The 15,587-nt window shown below is 35.7% G+C and overlaps 1 protein-coding gene across 1 annotated transcript in view; it reads right to left on the bottom strand.

The window, feature by feature from the left end:
- Window positions 1–6,057: 6,057 nt before the first annotated feature.
- Window positions 6,058–15,587, bottom strand: part of LOC116425960 (solute carrier family 7 member 14) — an 88,993-nt gene continuing 79,463 nt past the window's right edge. Inside the window, exons 7-13 of the mRNA XM_031974328.2 lie at window positions 15,016–15,199; window positions 13,886–14,010; window positions 13,137–13,390; window positions 12,150–12,392; window positions 11,935–12,079; window positions 10,994–11,215; window positions 6,058–9,573 (exon numbers count right to left, since the gene is read on the bottom strand). Coding sequence (XP_031830188.1) covers window positions 9,236–9,573; window positions 10,994–11,215; window positions 11,935–12,079; window positions 12,150–12,392; window positions 13,137–13,390; window positions 13,886–14,010; window positions 15,016–15,199 — 1,511 coding nt within the window. The 3' untranslated portion in view covers window positions 6,058–9,235. The remainder of the gene's footprint in view (window positions 9,574–10,993; window positions 11,216–11,934; window positions 12,080–12,149; window positions 12,393–13,136; window positions 13,391–13,885; window positions 14,011–15,015; window positions 15,200–15,587) is intronic.

Below are 15,587 nucleotides of genomic sequence, written 5' to 3'. Positions count from 1 at the left end.
CGAAATTAGATTCAAAATTATAGATTGAAGACTCAGAATTCCATATTTAAGATCGACTACTCAAGATTGCAGATTTCATATTCAGAAATTGAAATTGAAATTCTCTCAGTACGTTTCGTAGTTCCTAGTATCTCCCCAGTAATCTTATTAAGTTAATCAATCAACAATTATGTGAATCAAGGAACAATTAAGTTAACCAACAGTGAGTACCAAATTCTCATTAGCACATTTCATAGTTCCTAGTATCTTCCTAGTAATCTTGTTAAGGTCTAGATCCAAAAGTTAGAGGACGTATAAATAAAAGAGAGGAATTAAGGAACAATTAAGTTAACAAACAGTGAGTACCAAATTCTCACTAGTACTTTTCATAGTTCCTAGTATCTTCCTAGTAATCTTATTAAGGTTTAGATCCAAAACTTAAGGGATGCATAAATGAAAGAGAGGAATCAAGGAACAATTAAGTTAACGAACAGTGAGTACCAAATACTCACTAGTACAATTCATAGTTTCTAGTATCTTCCTACTAATCCTGTCATCGTCCTCGTGTCCTTAGTTCATCCAGCATCAACGCATTACAATAGGCCATTTCCTCCTATCTAAGAATTTGAAAGACTAACTAAAAAAGCAAAGAGCAGAAGTGCCGCGTCGAGATTCCGCCTCTGCCGCTCTATTTCCGGTATTAATCTGTATATCAGGTTGCCGTGTATCGAGTTTCGAAGGGAAGAGATTTCTCCTGTAGATCGTGTCTACCATATTCTTCAGGGACTTTTACAAGTGAATGTACAGGCACTGTTCTTTCACAGATATAGAGATCCATGTTCACTTTAGTCTTCGTCTACCTTTTTTTCCCCTCGCGACGACAATGCTTCGACACGTGACACCAGTCTAACGGATTAATACGTAGAAATCATCTGGATCATTTGATCGTTTCAAGATATGTGCTCGTTAATCCTTGAAGAAGTATCAGTGATATGATTTTTCGTTTCGCCTCGAAACTTCTACTCTACGTTCTTCGTACGTTCTGAACCTTGATATGGTCTTCGAAATTTTTAAACGATCGTTGATATCTTTTAATTGGAAAATTTGTTTCTCAGGTATACGTGTTAATGGAAAAATATTGATATGTCCAAATAATACTGGTACTTCGAGAAAGGTGTACACCTGCCGGCGTCTCTAAAAATCTACGACCCTTTCAATCACTCGATTCTTCAAGGCTCATGGGAAAACAAAGTCGAAGCTCGTCGTTAGTTATCAATTAAGCGGACTCTGGAACAGCGATCACGGTACGGTTTTTATTTGGGGGTTGCTGGAATGGTGGAAGAATTCGCTTCATAGTTTCATTTAAAGGTTTCTCTGTGCAATAGAATAATTATTGCAAAAAAATAGATTCCCATTCTATTCATTGTACGTGAACTTGATCTTTTCTGGTTTAATTCATCCCTTCAGCATCAACCCCTAACTATGCAGACCTAATCGTAGAATGATCCATAAATTTACCTTTATTAAAGGTAACTATATTCTTTTTAATATTAATTTTTCAACGAATTATAAATTTCTTAATGATAAAAGCATTGTTTATCAATCACATATTTCCCATATTAATTTTTAAACGTAATTAAAAATTCTATATTAGAATTCTTACAGATTGTTACGAATACTATTATCATAAACAAGAGATCATCATTAATAACACTAAAACAAGAATAAAAATAAAATTATAATTATAAATAAAAATCGTTAACAATAAAATATATACTAATACATCCATTCTTATTTTATCAATCTCACTATTCGATTCATTCAAAGGTTAATGATTCTATACTAAAATTACCATAAACAGTATCGTCATAAACAACAATGGTCTAAGAAACAAACTATAATATCAAAAACCAAGAACCAAGTATCGTTAGCGCCCTAATAAATCTAAAAAACATTAAACAATAGATATTAAATAACGTCCAGCGTTCAACAAAGAAATTCATACCCAAAACCACCCCCTTTCCAGCAACCCCCAAAATATGGCGACGTTACAGGGGCTGGGATTCAGAACGGAAAAATCTAAAAAGACGGCGGTCTCGATCGCTGATCGACCTGGCCCGCGATCATCGATCCCCGCTCATTAGAAAGTATCCCGTCATATATATAATACATATATGTATATAATATATAATATATATATTAGAAAATTTTAACAGACGCGTTAATACTTAAAGATAAATCTCTAGATCAATCTCCATTCTCTCTCACTCTCTCTAACTTTCTTTCTTTCTCTCTTTCTCTCTTTCTCTCTTTCTCTCTTTCTCTCTTTCTCCCTTTCTCTCCTTCTTTCTCTCTCTTTCTCTCTCTTTCTCTTTTTCTCTCTTTTTCTCCTTCTTTCTCTCTCTTTCTCTCTTTTTCTCCTTCTTTCTCTCTCTTTCTCTCTTTCTCTCTTTTTCTCCTTCTTTCTCTCTCTTTCTCTCTTTCTTTCTTTCTTTCTTTCCCTCTCACCCTCTCTTTCACTCTTTCTCCTTCTCACTCACTCTCTGTTTCTCTCTTTCTCTTTCACCCTCACTTTCTCTTTCTCTCTCTCTCTCTTTCTTTCTAACTCTCTCTAACTCTCTCTAACTTTTCACTTTTTCTCTTTTCCTCTTTTCCTCTTTTCCTCTTTTTCTCTTTTTCTCTTTTTCTCCTTTACTCTTTCTAACTTTCTCTCTTTTTCTCTCTCCCTTTCTCTCTCACTTTCTGTCTCTTTCTCTCTCTCACTCTTTCTTTCTTTCTCTCCCTCTTTCTCTCAACACATTTTCTCCCTCTCTCGCGCTCAGTCTCGATCTCACGGAGTCTCACGGGTTCTGCCACCCTCTCTGCGCGCGCGCGCACACGCGCAAAGCAAGACAGTGGGCTGATATGTGAAATAGATCACCGATCGATATGTTGATCCGAGAATAGAATTAAACGAAGAGACGTAAAATTTACCCGGGTTTCCGCCCCCTGTAAGCTGTCGTGTCGATTTTTGTCCTTTCCAACCCCTTCAACACCCTTTCGGCTTGGAATCTTTATGGACTAGTATTTTTTCTGCGAAAAACATTCTATAGAATCTAGTTTCTTCTATAGATGGTGTTTTTCGAATAGAATTTTACAAATGAAATTGAGAGAAAATATTTCATCGAATCTTTGTAAAAATTAATTGAACCCGTTAATTCATTGATACAAGTGGCAATTGAATTGACGGAAAATATTTCATAGAATCTGGTTCTATAAATAGAATTTTATAGGAAACTATTGCGTAGAATCGTGTAAAATTCATTGAAAATGTTAATTAATTGATAAAAGTGTTCTACAAAGTTTTCTATAGAAATCATTTGGATTGTAACGAATAACCGGAGAAAAGATATGTATCAATTTGTTGTTGTTCGAACAATGAAACGATTCGTTTTTCAATTGTTAATTCTTCACAAAACAAACTCGGTGTCACCAATATGGCGTTCGTTATGGCCTACGGTGACTCGAGGGTTCGTTTCGCAAAGTTTTTACATGACAATTATGTACAATTCATTATCCGCGTGGTCGTCCGCGCGTCGATTTTTTTTCTTTTCATTTTATAATTCCTCTATAATATATATTCTTCGCCTTTAATTTTAATGGAAAGTTCGAAGTTTCACACACAGCTAGCAGGAAACGAATGTGATGATACCATTTGTTTTTTTTTTGTTTCCGTCAACGAACTCGCGAGTCACCCTGTGTTATTCTTCCGTTTGATGAATTGCGTTTCCGCCGCTCACTCATCTCTTTGATAGAAATAAATGAACGTCGGGAGATACGCAGCGGAGGGTCGCGTAAAATTCAGCTGTTGAGGGTTCGTGGCAAGAGAGGGAAGAAGAAACAGATCTAAGTGGAGTCTCTCGATCGAGAAATTCCGGTTCCACCGTTAAAAAGAATCGCTGACTAATAAGTATTTTACAATAATGAACGAAACATTCAAAGGAACAATCCCCTATGCTGGTAAGAATTATTTGAAAAAGTCGACATGTACAATGACTCGCATATTCGTTCACGTAATCAAATGTATCTAATAATTGATTATTTATCCTACCTCCGCAATCTTCTGTAATATATTCTTCTTAATTTTAATGTAAAATTTCAAGTTTTACAGCTAAGAGAAAGAAATATTACTTTCGTGAACAAATACGCGAGTCGTTCTGTAGGAATATGTCATTAATAATAATAATAATTCTATGAATTCGTTGGAAAATTGGGAAGAACCGGAATCTCGTCACACAGTTTTCCAATGATCCATAGATCCGTGGATCATCCCCTAAAGCACCGATGGCTGCAGGAATACAGTTAATGTTCAAGAAGAGTACAAAGAGAGGATAGTCTTGGAACATCAAGAATTTGTACATGAAAATTTCCAGCCCCCTCTCGTCGCCCTTCGTGAAAATCAACCCTTTTAATCTTCTATAGATGTATTCAACCCTTCAAAGCTACCATAAGCAATCCTGTTTATTAATATATAATATTATATTAAAACTATTAAAATATCAGTTTTTTATTTCACTATATTCATCAGTTATTCATTATAATATTAATAATCAAACAAATGAATAATAATGAATTCATTGTTTCATTAACTGTTATATTAACAATATATATTATAATAATATTAATCAATACTATTAATAGTTACTACATTAATAATAGTAATATTATTATAATATAATTATTAATTAATACGAAAGTGTACAATATAATATAAATAATTGTCCAAATAAATGCCTAATAGATCAATATCACCAATTGTTACGATTTTAATATTATTATTGTTAATATTAATAAATATATATTATTATTAAAAAATCAATGTATATTAATATCATTATAATATCAAACTAATACTATGACAATAATATTATTATCGAAACAAATCTCTCACGGTCGAAAATTTAACTAACAGCAACTTTCAAGGGTCAACATCCAGGTGACGAACTCGTCCGATAAGAAGACGAGAAGGGGCGGACGGAACGACCAATGGAAAAAATGATGCTGACTCGTCGCCGTTTTAAAAGTCGAGGTAAGACGTGTACGCATGTTTACAAGTTTTTAAGCTTAGGTTTCATTAGGATTATACAATACGTTATGCTAAGCTTCCTTCTTACGGGAAAGACTAGATTTTTAGGCAAGATCAATTATTATTCTTTTTTTTTTGTTTTTACGATTTTTTTTTCTCACTTTTTCTCTCATCGATATCCGTACCCTTTTTAATTTTTTGTCGTTTTTCATCCACAATTTTTTTCTTCCTTTGTTTTCCGTTTCTCCAACGAGACACGCGAACACACCCGCCCACACACGCACGCACGCATGCACACGCAGAAGCATACTCTCCCGTTTCTTCGATCGAGGAACGAATTGCTTTCTCCTTTCATTTAATTAATATTCTCTTTCCCCCTTCCCTTTTTTGTAACCATTCTTTCTGTCCCTTTCAAAAAAATTCCCTTTCTCTTTCTCTCACTGTCACACTGACGCGTTCATTCTCTCTTTCTCTCTCTCTCTCTCCCTCTCTCTCTCCTCTCTCTCTCTCTCTCTCTCTCTCTCTCTCTCTCTCGTTCTCGACTAGCGGTACGTTTAAAATTATCTGTTTAGCAGTTAAAATGCTCTCTTGGAAAACACAAGTTTCGCCTTACGCTAGGAATGATAATGGTCTCTCCACACCTGCCATTTTTCTCTTTCTCTTTCTCTTTCTCTCTTCCTCTTCTCTCTCTCTCTCTCTCTCTCTCTCTCCTCTCTCTCTCCTCTCTCTCTACTCTCTCTCTCTCTCTCTCTCTCTCTCTCTCTCTCCTCTCTCTCTCTCCTCTCTCTCTTCTCTCTCTCTCTCTTCTCTTCTCTCTCTCTCTCTCTCTCTCTCTCTCTCCTCTCTCTCTCTCTCTCTCTCTCTCTCTCTCTCTCTCTCTCTCTCTCTCCTCTCTCTCTCTCTCTCTCTCTCTCTCTCTCTCTCTCTCTCTCTCTCTCTCTCTCTCTCTCTCTCTCTCTCTCTCTCTCTCTCATCTCTCTCTCTCTCTCTCTCTCTCTCTCTCTCTCTTCTCTCTCTCTCTCTCTCTCTCTCTCTCTCTCTCTCTCTCTCTCTCTCTCTCTCTCTCTCTCTCTCTCTCTCTCTCTCTCTCTCTCTCTATTCGTGCTGCGACATAGCTTTGTCGCGCGACGAACCCTTCCCCCCTTATTTTCCCCATTGGTATTCGGTTTTCTTTTTTTTATACAACTAGGATAATATTGCCGCGGAGAAATTATTCGCTACGTTCGTCCCGGAAAAAACAGTAGTCAACAAGTCCACCCCTGGGAGGCTCGCAGATCAGCTATTCGATTGGTTTGTTTGTTGTCGTTAACCCTTTACTGGCAATATGGAGCATTACAGGCCTGTCGGAAATCGGTGTCTATTTGTTATATGGACTAGCTTTGTTTTAACAAAATGTTGTATAGTATGTGTGTAACAGATAATATATTATTCTATTATGTTTGATAAACAGAATAATATATTGTGATGTTAAATGTAACAAAATAATATATAACGTTATAATATTAAATACAATGAAATAGTACATTTCAATGTTGTAATATCGAATATAGTAAAATGGTATATCGTGCTATTATGTGTGATAATATAATATATTATTTTATTACACTGTAATCACTTATTTGATAACGAACAGAATAATATATTGTAATATTACATGTAAGAAAATAATATATAATATTATGATATTAAATGTAATGAAGTAATATATTTCAATATTGTACTATTGAATATAGTGAAATAGTACATTGTAATATTTTATGTAATAATATAATATATTACTTTAGTATATTGTGTAACAATTAATTTAAGTATAAGGAAAATAATATATTGTAATATCATATGTAACAAAATAATATATTATATTATTAAATAAATATTAATTCAGGCGAATGAAAAGTACGACCTTCAGTTGAGAGACAAAAGTAGTCCATATTATAAGTACTCGAAAATCTAATTTCTTCGCGACCACGCCACGATTTGTAACTGTTATTATATATTGATATGAAGATTGATATGTTTAAAGTGCCATTTGTAAATTAAGTTAAGGACTATAACCAGTATCTCAGAATTTCTTCAGTTTTTTATATAATTCACAATAATGAAACATCCAGCTAAACCATAAAATGCCGGTAAATGGCCACGTTTGGTGAGAAACCATATTGCCGGCGAAAGGTTAATTGTTGATTGTTGTTTCTTCGGTGTTTGGATGCAGAAGGGGACGATTGAACGATGTTGACAGGGAATTGACGTTACTTTTTAAGGAGTGTGAAATTATTCGAAGGAAGCTCGGAATTTCGAAGCGGAATGTCACCGTTAGTCGTCCATGTTTTCTGCAACCATTTCCTTGCGAATAAACCTTATGTTTTTGGATTGTTCGTAGAGAAGCTACAGGCAAGTTTCTATTTGGGATCATTGTGCACGTTGTTTTCTGTGAGTACTTGGATAGATGAATTCTATGAAGTGTGTTTTAAATTATTTTTCTTTTCGACTGAGATGTGTGACTAACATCTATTAGTGGAAAATGTCATCCAATCTTATTTCGTATAATTAAACATTATCATGATAATAGTTTGATAAAGTTTAGATACTTTTATAATTACTTTTCCTATAGATATTGCTTTAATGTTTTAACTGTTAAAACCTCTCAATTAAAAATTTATTAATAGCAGTAGCATATACGAGGTTATTCCTATTATTTTCATTGCTTATAAAAATAATAAGGAGATTTTACTGATTGTAAAAATAATAGAAATAATACGAATAATAAAGAGAATAAAAGTAACTAAAAGTTATTAATCAGGTTCCGCCAAATGTCCAAATACCCACAGACACCACACTGTCCCGAAATACAAAATGCTAAAAAAATTGGGCCCTCTCCTTGGGCTCCAGGTTGCCCTGAGGAGATCCTCCCTAACAGTTTCCAAGTTCGTCAAAGAACAATCTAACTGGACACTACCCGAAGAAATTACTAAGCTACAGAGAAGGAAACTCCTCAGAAATGGATCGTCATCAGGACACCTATCACCTCCACCTCAGACTGAGACTCCTACGCATTTAGACTAACAAAATCCAAAAAATACCAATTTCCAACACCCATTTCAAATTCAACATAAGTAAAATTCTATTTAATTCCTCTGTCTATAAGGGAGACTGGCATTAGGATCCTCAGTCTGATCATCAGCATACCCAAAGAGTGACCCAAAGACTTGGCTCATATTGAAGACAATTGAACATAGTGTGCCTCCTTCATGGAACCGAGGCACAGTGGGAAAATATCGATGCTTTTATGACCAAAAATCAATTTTTCACAGTTCCTAAGGAATTTAACCCTTTGCACTCGAGAGGCGACTCTCAGTCGCCATGAAAAATTCAATATAAACTGTTGAATAAGATATTAACAAACAAAACATAGAAATAAAACAATTCCCCGTAGTTTGTGCAAGATGTTTCTTTATGTAAGTTGCAAATATTGTTAATATTTCGTCAGGAAGTAATGAAGGTTTCTAATAATAAATATTGTCGAGTGCAGAGGGTTAAATTTGTTCAATTAAGAAGGAAACATTCGCTAATAGTAAACATGATATCTTTCTTGGGAAGAAGTAAATAAGTAATAAATAAATAACTAATCAAGTAAAGGGTCAATAAACAATAAATAAGTATAATTAATAATAAATATCAAGAGCAAACCATATAAATAACAATATAGTTTGACCAACTATATAGCAATAACAATGATCCTCAGTTATTACACCTAGCACTACATAAAATAATTATCACGTTCCTACAAAGTCGTCAAAGACCATTCCGCAGTTCCAAAAAATCCGTACATCTCCACTGATCCAAACGTTACAGACTTCCAACGAATAAACCCGTGATCTACCCCACTGTGCGACGGGACAAAGCCGAGGAGCCAACGTAGAAGGAACTGTTTGAGGAACCAACTGTGACCTGTCTAATCGTCGCTCGATCATGATCTAACACAGAGGCCGGAGACCATCGCGAGGCTCCCACAGGGTCGTTCCCTTTTTGCTCGGATTTTTCCCGTTCCCCCTCCTGATCGTCGGTGAACATTCGATGCCGGTCAGGCTTGCGTAATAATTTATCTTATGTATCATCAAATATATATTCATATATACGTGTGTGTATATATATGAATACGCGTATTTATACTGTGTTTGTGTCGGTGGTCGTTCAGTCGTCCCAGGTGGGGAAGTCATCCTGGGTGACGAACAGCGACTGGCCAGCGGACGTGGTTGTTGCTGTTGTTGTCGTCGTGTCTTGCCTCTGGCTGGGCGTGCCGCCGAAATTCGTGCTGCCGAACAACGGCTGGCCGAACGCGTCCAGCTGCTGGCTCTCGTAGATGCTGCGATCAGGCGCCGGGTATTGATGGTGCGTTTGCTGCTGTCGCTGGGGCTCGGACACCGTCAGCTCGATGTTGCCTGCTGTTACGGTTTCCTCGAGGTTCTCGGACTTGCTGGCCTCCTCGAGACTGCTGTGCTTGATGCCGTAGTAGAAGTACATGATGAAGCCTGGAACAGAGGTGGTCTGGTTAGTTTGGGGATGTTCTGGCGGTGGTGGTTGATCTAGGTTGGTTGGTGGTCTGGAAGATGTTGAGGAGAGGACTGGAAAGGTGAAGCGAGAGATGTGATTTGGAAGTAGGTTGAAACTTTGGTACTGATTTAGGGTAAGTTGAGGAGAGAGAGGTAAGTGGGAAGTAGTAGGTAGTAACTTTGGAAGTGATTTAGGATAAACTGGGAGAGAGATGAATCCTAGATTGATGGCAATAGGTCCGAAATTTTGGTATTGATTTAGGACTTGAGTTGAGGAGAGATGGGTTTTGAAGTTGGAAGCAGTAGGTAGTAATTTTGGTAGTGATTTAGGACAAATTGGGGGAGGAATTGTGAGATTGAAGGTAATAGGTCTGAAATTTTAATAATGATTTAGGACTTAAATTGAAGAGAGAAGAGTTCTAAGTTGGAAACAGTAGGTAGTAACTTTGATAGTGATTCAGGGGATAAGTTGGGAGAGAGATGAATCCTAGATTGATGGCAATAGGTCCGAAATTTTGGTATTAATTTGGGACTTAAGTTGAGGATAGATGGGTTTGAAGTTGGAAGCACTGGGTAGTAATATTGGTACTGATTTAGGCCACAAATTGGAGGAGAGATAGGTCCTAATTTAGGAGCAGCAATTCCAATATTTGGTACTAATTAAAGGCTAAGTTGGGGAGCTAGGGGTCCTAAATTGAAAGCAGTAGATCCTAAATTCAGTATTAACTTAGAGCTTAAGTTGGTGAAGAGATGAATCCCAAATTGGAGGAACCAGGTTCTAACTTAGTTAATGGTTTAGAATGATTACTGCAAGATTTTTTGTCCTAAACTACTATTAGTAGGCCCTACATTGAATAATGACTCAAGATCCAACTTGAGAAGAATGTTGTGATCTAAATTGAAGATAGATGAAGTAATAATTTAAGATCTAACTTATAAAGAAAATTAGGATTTACATTAAGTAATTATTGCTTGAAAATTGGAGTATTAATATGAGCCGGAAAGTAAGATGGGTTCCAGTTTAAGGAACTGAAGGATAGTTGAGAATCTAAATTGGAAAAGCAACAAATCCTAAACTGTAACATAATAGCAAGCCTAAATTAAAGAATAATGGGTCCCATATTGAAAGACACTAAGTACAAAGTTAGAAAATGCTTACTACCCAAGATTATAATATAACAAGTCTTAACAACTAAAAAGATTTAATACTCTATCTTGAGAAACCTGATCAACAAGTAAAAATCATTTGGCAACTTATTAGCATTTTAATAGCATTTCCTATATTAATTAACCAAAAATTTGATACAGGCTCATTTAAACTACTAACAACTCTTCATTTATTAAGAAGAAAACTCAGTAAACAATCACTGACAATCAGAAACAGAAGCAATTTGCTCACCGAGTATCATCCACACAGTGAACCTGACCAGCGTCAAGATGCTCAGCTTGAAGATGAGGTATATGTTCACGGTGACAGCAATCGCAGGAACGAATGGCAGTCCCGGAGTCATGAACATCATGGTGTTCCTGTTCTGCGGCTTCCTGCTGATGGCAAGTAGCACCCCAATTATGGCGAACAGGAACAGGAACATTATTTTCGTGGTGATCGCTCCCATGTTACCTAGAACACCCGCAAAACACATCACTCTCAGAAATATACAAAACGCGTTCCGAACTTCAAAACATTCATCCTTTGTTTTATGATAAATAACATTTCTTTATGTACCGAGCTGGTTAAAAATGAAAGTTATCTGTTCAAAATATCCCCTTCCTTTAACATAATTTATTAAGTAAACATCTATACTTTTGTTAGAATCTAGATCATTACTGATAAAATGAAGGATTTTCTTAAATAAACTTCAATTAACCATATCATTGTTATAACTGAATGATGACGAGTGATGACTGATTTAAGTTATAACAATAAGATGATTAACACGTCAAGCGTCACGAAAATTTTCATCACTTTGCCGCGGAGTTATTCTTTTCTAGTAAAGAAAAGCAAAAACAATTATTCATTATTTCGCGTTAGAATCTTTGCATTATTACCAACTTAGTTACGTTATTAAACATTTTCATTCGGTTACCTCGCACGTCACGATTGTTTTCAAGTAATTCAGAAGCGTCACCAGTGACTGACATGCTGCTTAACGTGTTATCTAAAGTTCATTTAAGGAAATACTTCGTTTGATCAACAACGATCCCCTAAGTCAACTGAAATAAACATCATTCATTACAACAATCGGACAATTAATTTATTTAAAATCCTTCGTTTGATCAACGACGGTCCCTAAACTCTATCAGAAGTATTTTTCCCAAGAAATCAAAATCGGCGCTCACCCATGCCGCAGACAATGATCAAATCAAAGATCACTATCAGCAGATAGAGTATCCCAACAAGCTTCATCACATAGCGTCCTGAAGCCTCTGTCGCAGGACCTCGGTCCACCCAAGGGAATATAGATGGGAACAAGTACTGTACCGCCTGTAATCAACGAGAAACAATTAACCAAGTGGCACGGATACACAATTAACTGTAGGACCGTGAGTGTTACCTGCAGTCGACGCTGAAGATAGGTCAACGGTGGCCCTATGATCGGCGTGTTGCCAGGGTACTGGTGCGCGCTACCACAGCTGGACGCCGCTGCAGCTGCGTGCACGCTGCCGTAGAATTTATTTTCAGTCCGATCGCTGACCAGGTACTGATCATCTTTGCCCAAGCCTACTTCGTCCTCTTCTGCACCGTAGGTGTCGTCTGAGTCTGGCGAAGAACTGTTGCATCTTCTCACTCGAATTTTCTATTTGAGAAGAAGCCGATGTTCTTGGGAATTGTTCGTGAAATTTACAAAATGATGTGTGATTGTTTTACATTTAGGAAATGCAATTGGTGTAATGAATATAAGATTTATGAAACGATGGGTAATTATTTTATATTTAGGATATGTAATAGTTGTAATAGCTATAAATTTGTAGGTAATTATTTTATATTTAGGAAATGTAATAGTTGTAATAACTATAAAATTATAGGTAATTATTTTGTATTTAGGATATGTAATAGTTGTAATAACTATAAATTTGTAGGTAATTATTTTATATTTAGGAAATGTAATAGTTGTAATAACTATAAAATTATAGGTAATTATTTTATATTCAGGAATTGTAATAGTTATGATAACTATAATATTTACAAAGTGCAATAATAATTAAGATTGTTTGGTTCTCGAGATGTACGATTTATTTAATTTAATTCATTCTATATTTTTCATACTGTTTAATTTACTTTTGCTACCTGACTAGAAGAGCTGTTATTAACTGACTAGATGAGCTAAAGATATGGGATATGTGAATGAACAAATTGGTAGCTGGGTTCCCCATGAAATTCGGAATCTTCGAAAATTGCTTCAAAACATTGTGATGTCTCGTTAGATTACAGACGTGGGTGCACGACGGGAAATACCTTTTTGGGAGCAGCAACAACAGTGAATAAATATAGTGAAAATACAGTAGGACAATGTTCGAATGAGATAGAAGATAAGTCTAACCATGATACGTTGGCCGTTATTCGTCGTCGTCAGTTCCGATTGGTTAGTCTGAACAGTGTTCAAAGCTGTGGTCAGCTGGTCCGGTCTCAGCTCCTTCCCATAAGACACCTGTCCGTTTCCCTGAGTCTCTTTTGTCGGTGATCGACAAGGTGTCCTCAAGCTCTGAGGCAAAAGCTCCACCAGGTTCGTGGAGTGAGGCTGATAGCGAAGGATCAGCACGCAAGTGGACACTAGAGTATAGGCTAGAAGTGTACCTAGAAATAGAGGTGAATTGATTTATTTTAGCGGAAGATCTGATAGGTTCAGTGAGTGTGTGATAGGATTGTTGAACCTCATACACAATTAAGGTAATGGATCTGTTGGGTGAAATGAATGAATTTTGATAGGCACAATGAAAGTGGTAGATTCATCAATTTGATGGATCCAATGAGAGTGGTAGATTGAACCTTTGATCTATCACTTCTTTTTCAACTATACGGATACTATGTCGTTAATAATATATTGCAATAATAATATATATGAATATATATATATATTTATTTATATATAATATATAATAGTAATTTATATTATTATGATAATAATATATTAATAATTTGACATGTTTGTTCTGAAGTACATATAATAATTGATAACGGATAATCCGTTTGAAATTTTCATTACTTAGATAAGTAGATTGATGGATAGAGTTAGTAATAATTAGATGAGTACTTAATGATAATAGTTAAAGCTAATAATAACTAACTCACCAATAGACATCATCTCTACCAGAACCTCCAACCGGATCAAGAGGGCAGCCACAGCAGCACATAGTCCAGAGGTCAACGTTGCTAAAGCTGGGGTGCCTGTTGTTGGCCATACCTGGCTCAGACTCCTACTCAAACGAAATTAAACTTTAAAGAATTAAACAATCTCTAAATTGTGAATTCATATAGAAACTAGAGGCTGATGGAAAGTTCTTTTTACTAGTATAATATTTATTAACTATACTTTCACTTACAATAAGTTTCATTAAACAATAATACAAAAACTACTTAAAATTGCAATGGAATTTAGTCTAGTATCTAATCATCTGTAAAAAAGAAACTATTAGTAACAGTAACAAAGTTTCTAATCGAGAAGTGTTTATATCTTTAGATCTAACACAATTAAAAAATAAATTGGTTATTTTCATCCTCACCTGAAAACTATTTAAAATTGTAGTAAAATTCGTTAAAATTTATTGTGTCTAGTACCTAATTATTTCTCAAAAAATAAAGAATTAACAACACTAACAAAATTTCTAATTGAAAACCGTCTATATCATCAGACCTTAAATAATTAAAAACCAAATTGGTTATCTCTATTATCACCTGAAAAGCTATTTAAAATTGTAGTAAAACCTATTAAAATTCACTATGTCTAGCACCTAATCACCTACAAACAATAAACATCTACCAACACTAACAAAATTTCTAATTGAAAACCGTCTATCTCATCAGACCTCAAATAATTAAAAACCAAATTGGTTATCTCTATTATCACCTGAAAAGCTATTTAAAATTGTAGTAAAACCTATTAAAATTCACTATGTCTAGCACCTAATCACCTACAAACAATAAACAACTACCAACACTAACAAAATTTCTAATTGAAAGCCGTCTATATCATCAGACCTCAAATAATTAAAAACCAAATTGGTTATCTCTATTATCACCTGAAAAGCTATTTAAAATTGTAGTAAAACCTATTAAAATTCACTATGTCTAGCACCTAATCACCTCCAAACAATAAACAACTACCAACACTAACAAAATTTCTAATTGAAAGCCGTCTATATTATCAGACCTTAAATAATTAAAAACCAAATCAGTTAACTTTATTATCATTATTATCTCACCTGAATATGAGGCCATCCTGAGCCATGGCGTAGACTATCCTAGGCATGGGGAACATGCTGCCAAACATGGACACTGTCAAACCAGCCAGTGCACCGACGGCGACGATATACTTGCACTTGTAAGCACCCACCTGGCCAAACATCTCTACCAGAGCTGAGTCCTGGTCCACTTCGTTGTAAGGTACTGGAAAAATTCATTTTTTGTTAGACATCTTCCAGGTGTTGCTGACGTTATTAGAGGACAGAGGAGGAGAAGACATTTATTTTTTGCTCGCGAGTGCGACCGGCGCCATTTAAAAGCATAACGAACCGTGCAACGTCTGTGACGAGGGCTGAGGATGAGCGTGACACAGAAAGGGTAGCCAGGGACGTGTGAAGGGAGGTCAAGGGTGGCCAAGGGCCTTTCGCGACCTGGTCAATCCTAGCCAACCGGATAATTCATTAAAATGTCAGCAATTATAATTAATTATACCACTCAATGTACTGGCACTTTGTTTACACTGTTTTTATAAACACTCATACAATTTGGTATATTCTGTATGTTTATAATAACCATATGTCGTTTATATATT

The sequence above is a fragment of the Nomia melanderi genome, chromosome 2, assembly GCF_051020985.1.
Source record: "Nomia melanderi isolate GNS246 chromosome 2, iyNomMela1, whole genome shotgun sequence".
In the NCBI taxonomy this organism is placed as follows: domain Eukaryota; kingdom Metazoa; phylum Arthropoda; class Insecta; order Hymenoptera; family Halictidae; genus Nomia; species Nomia melanderi.
Note: the sequence above shows the minus strand (reverse complement) of the source record. Positions and strands in the feature narration are given on the sequence as shown.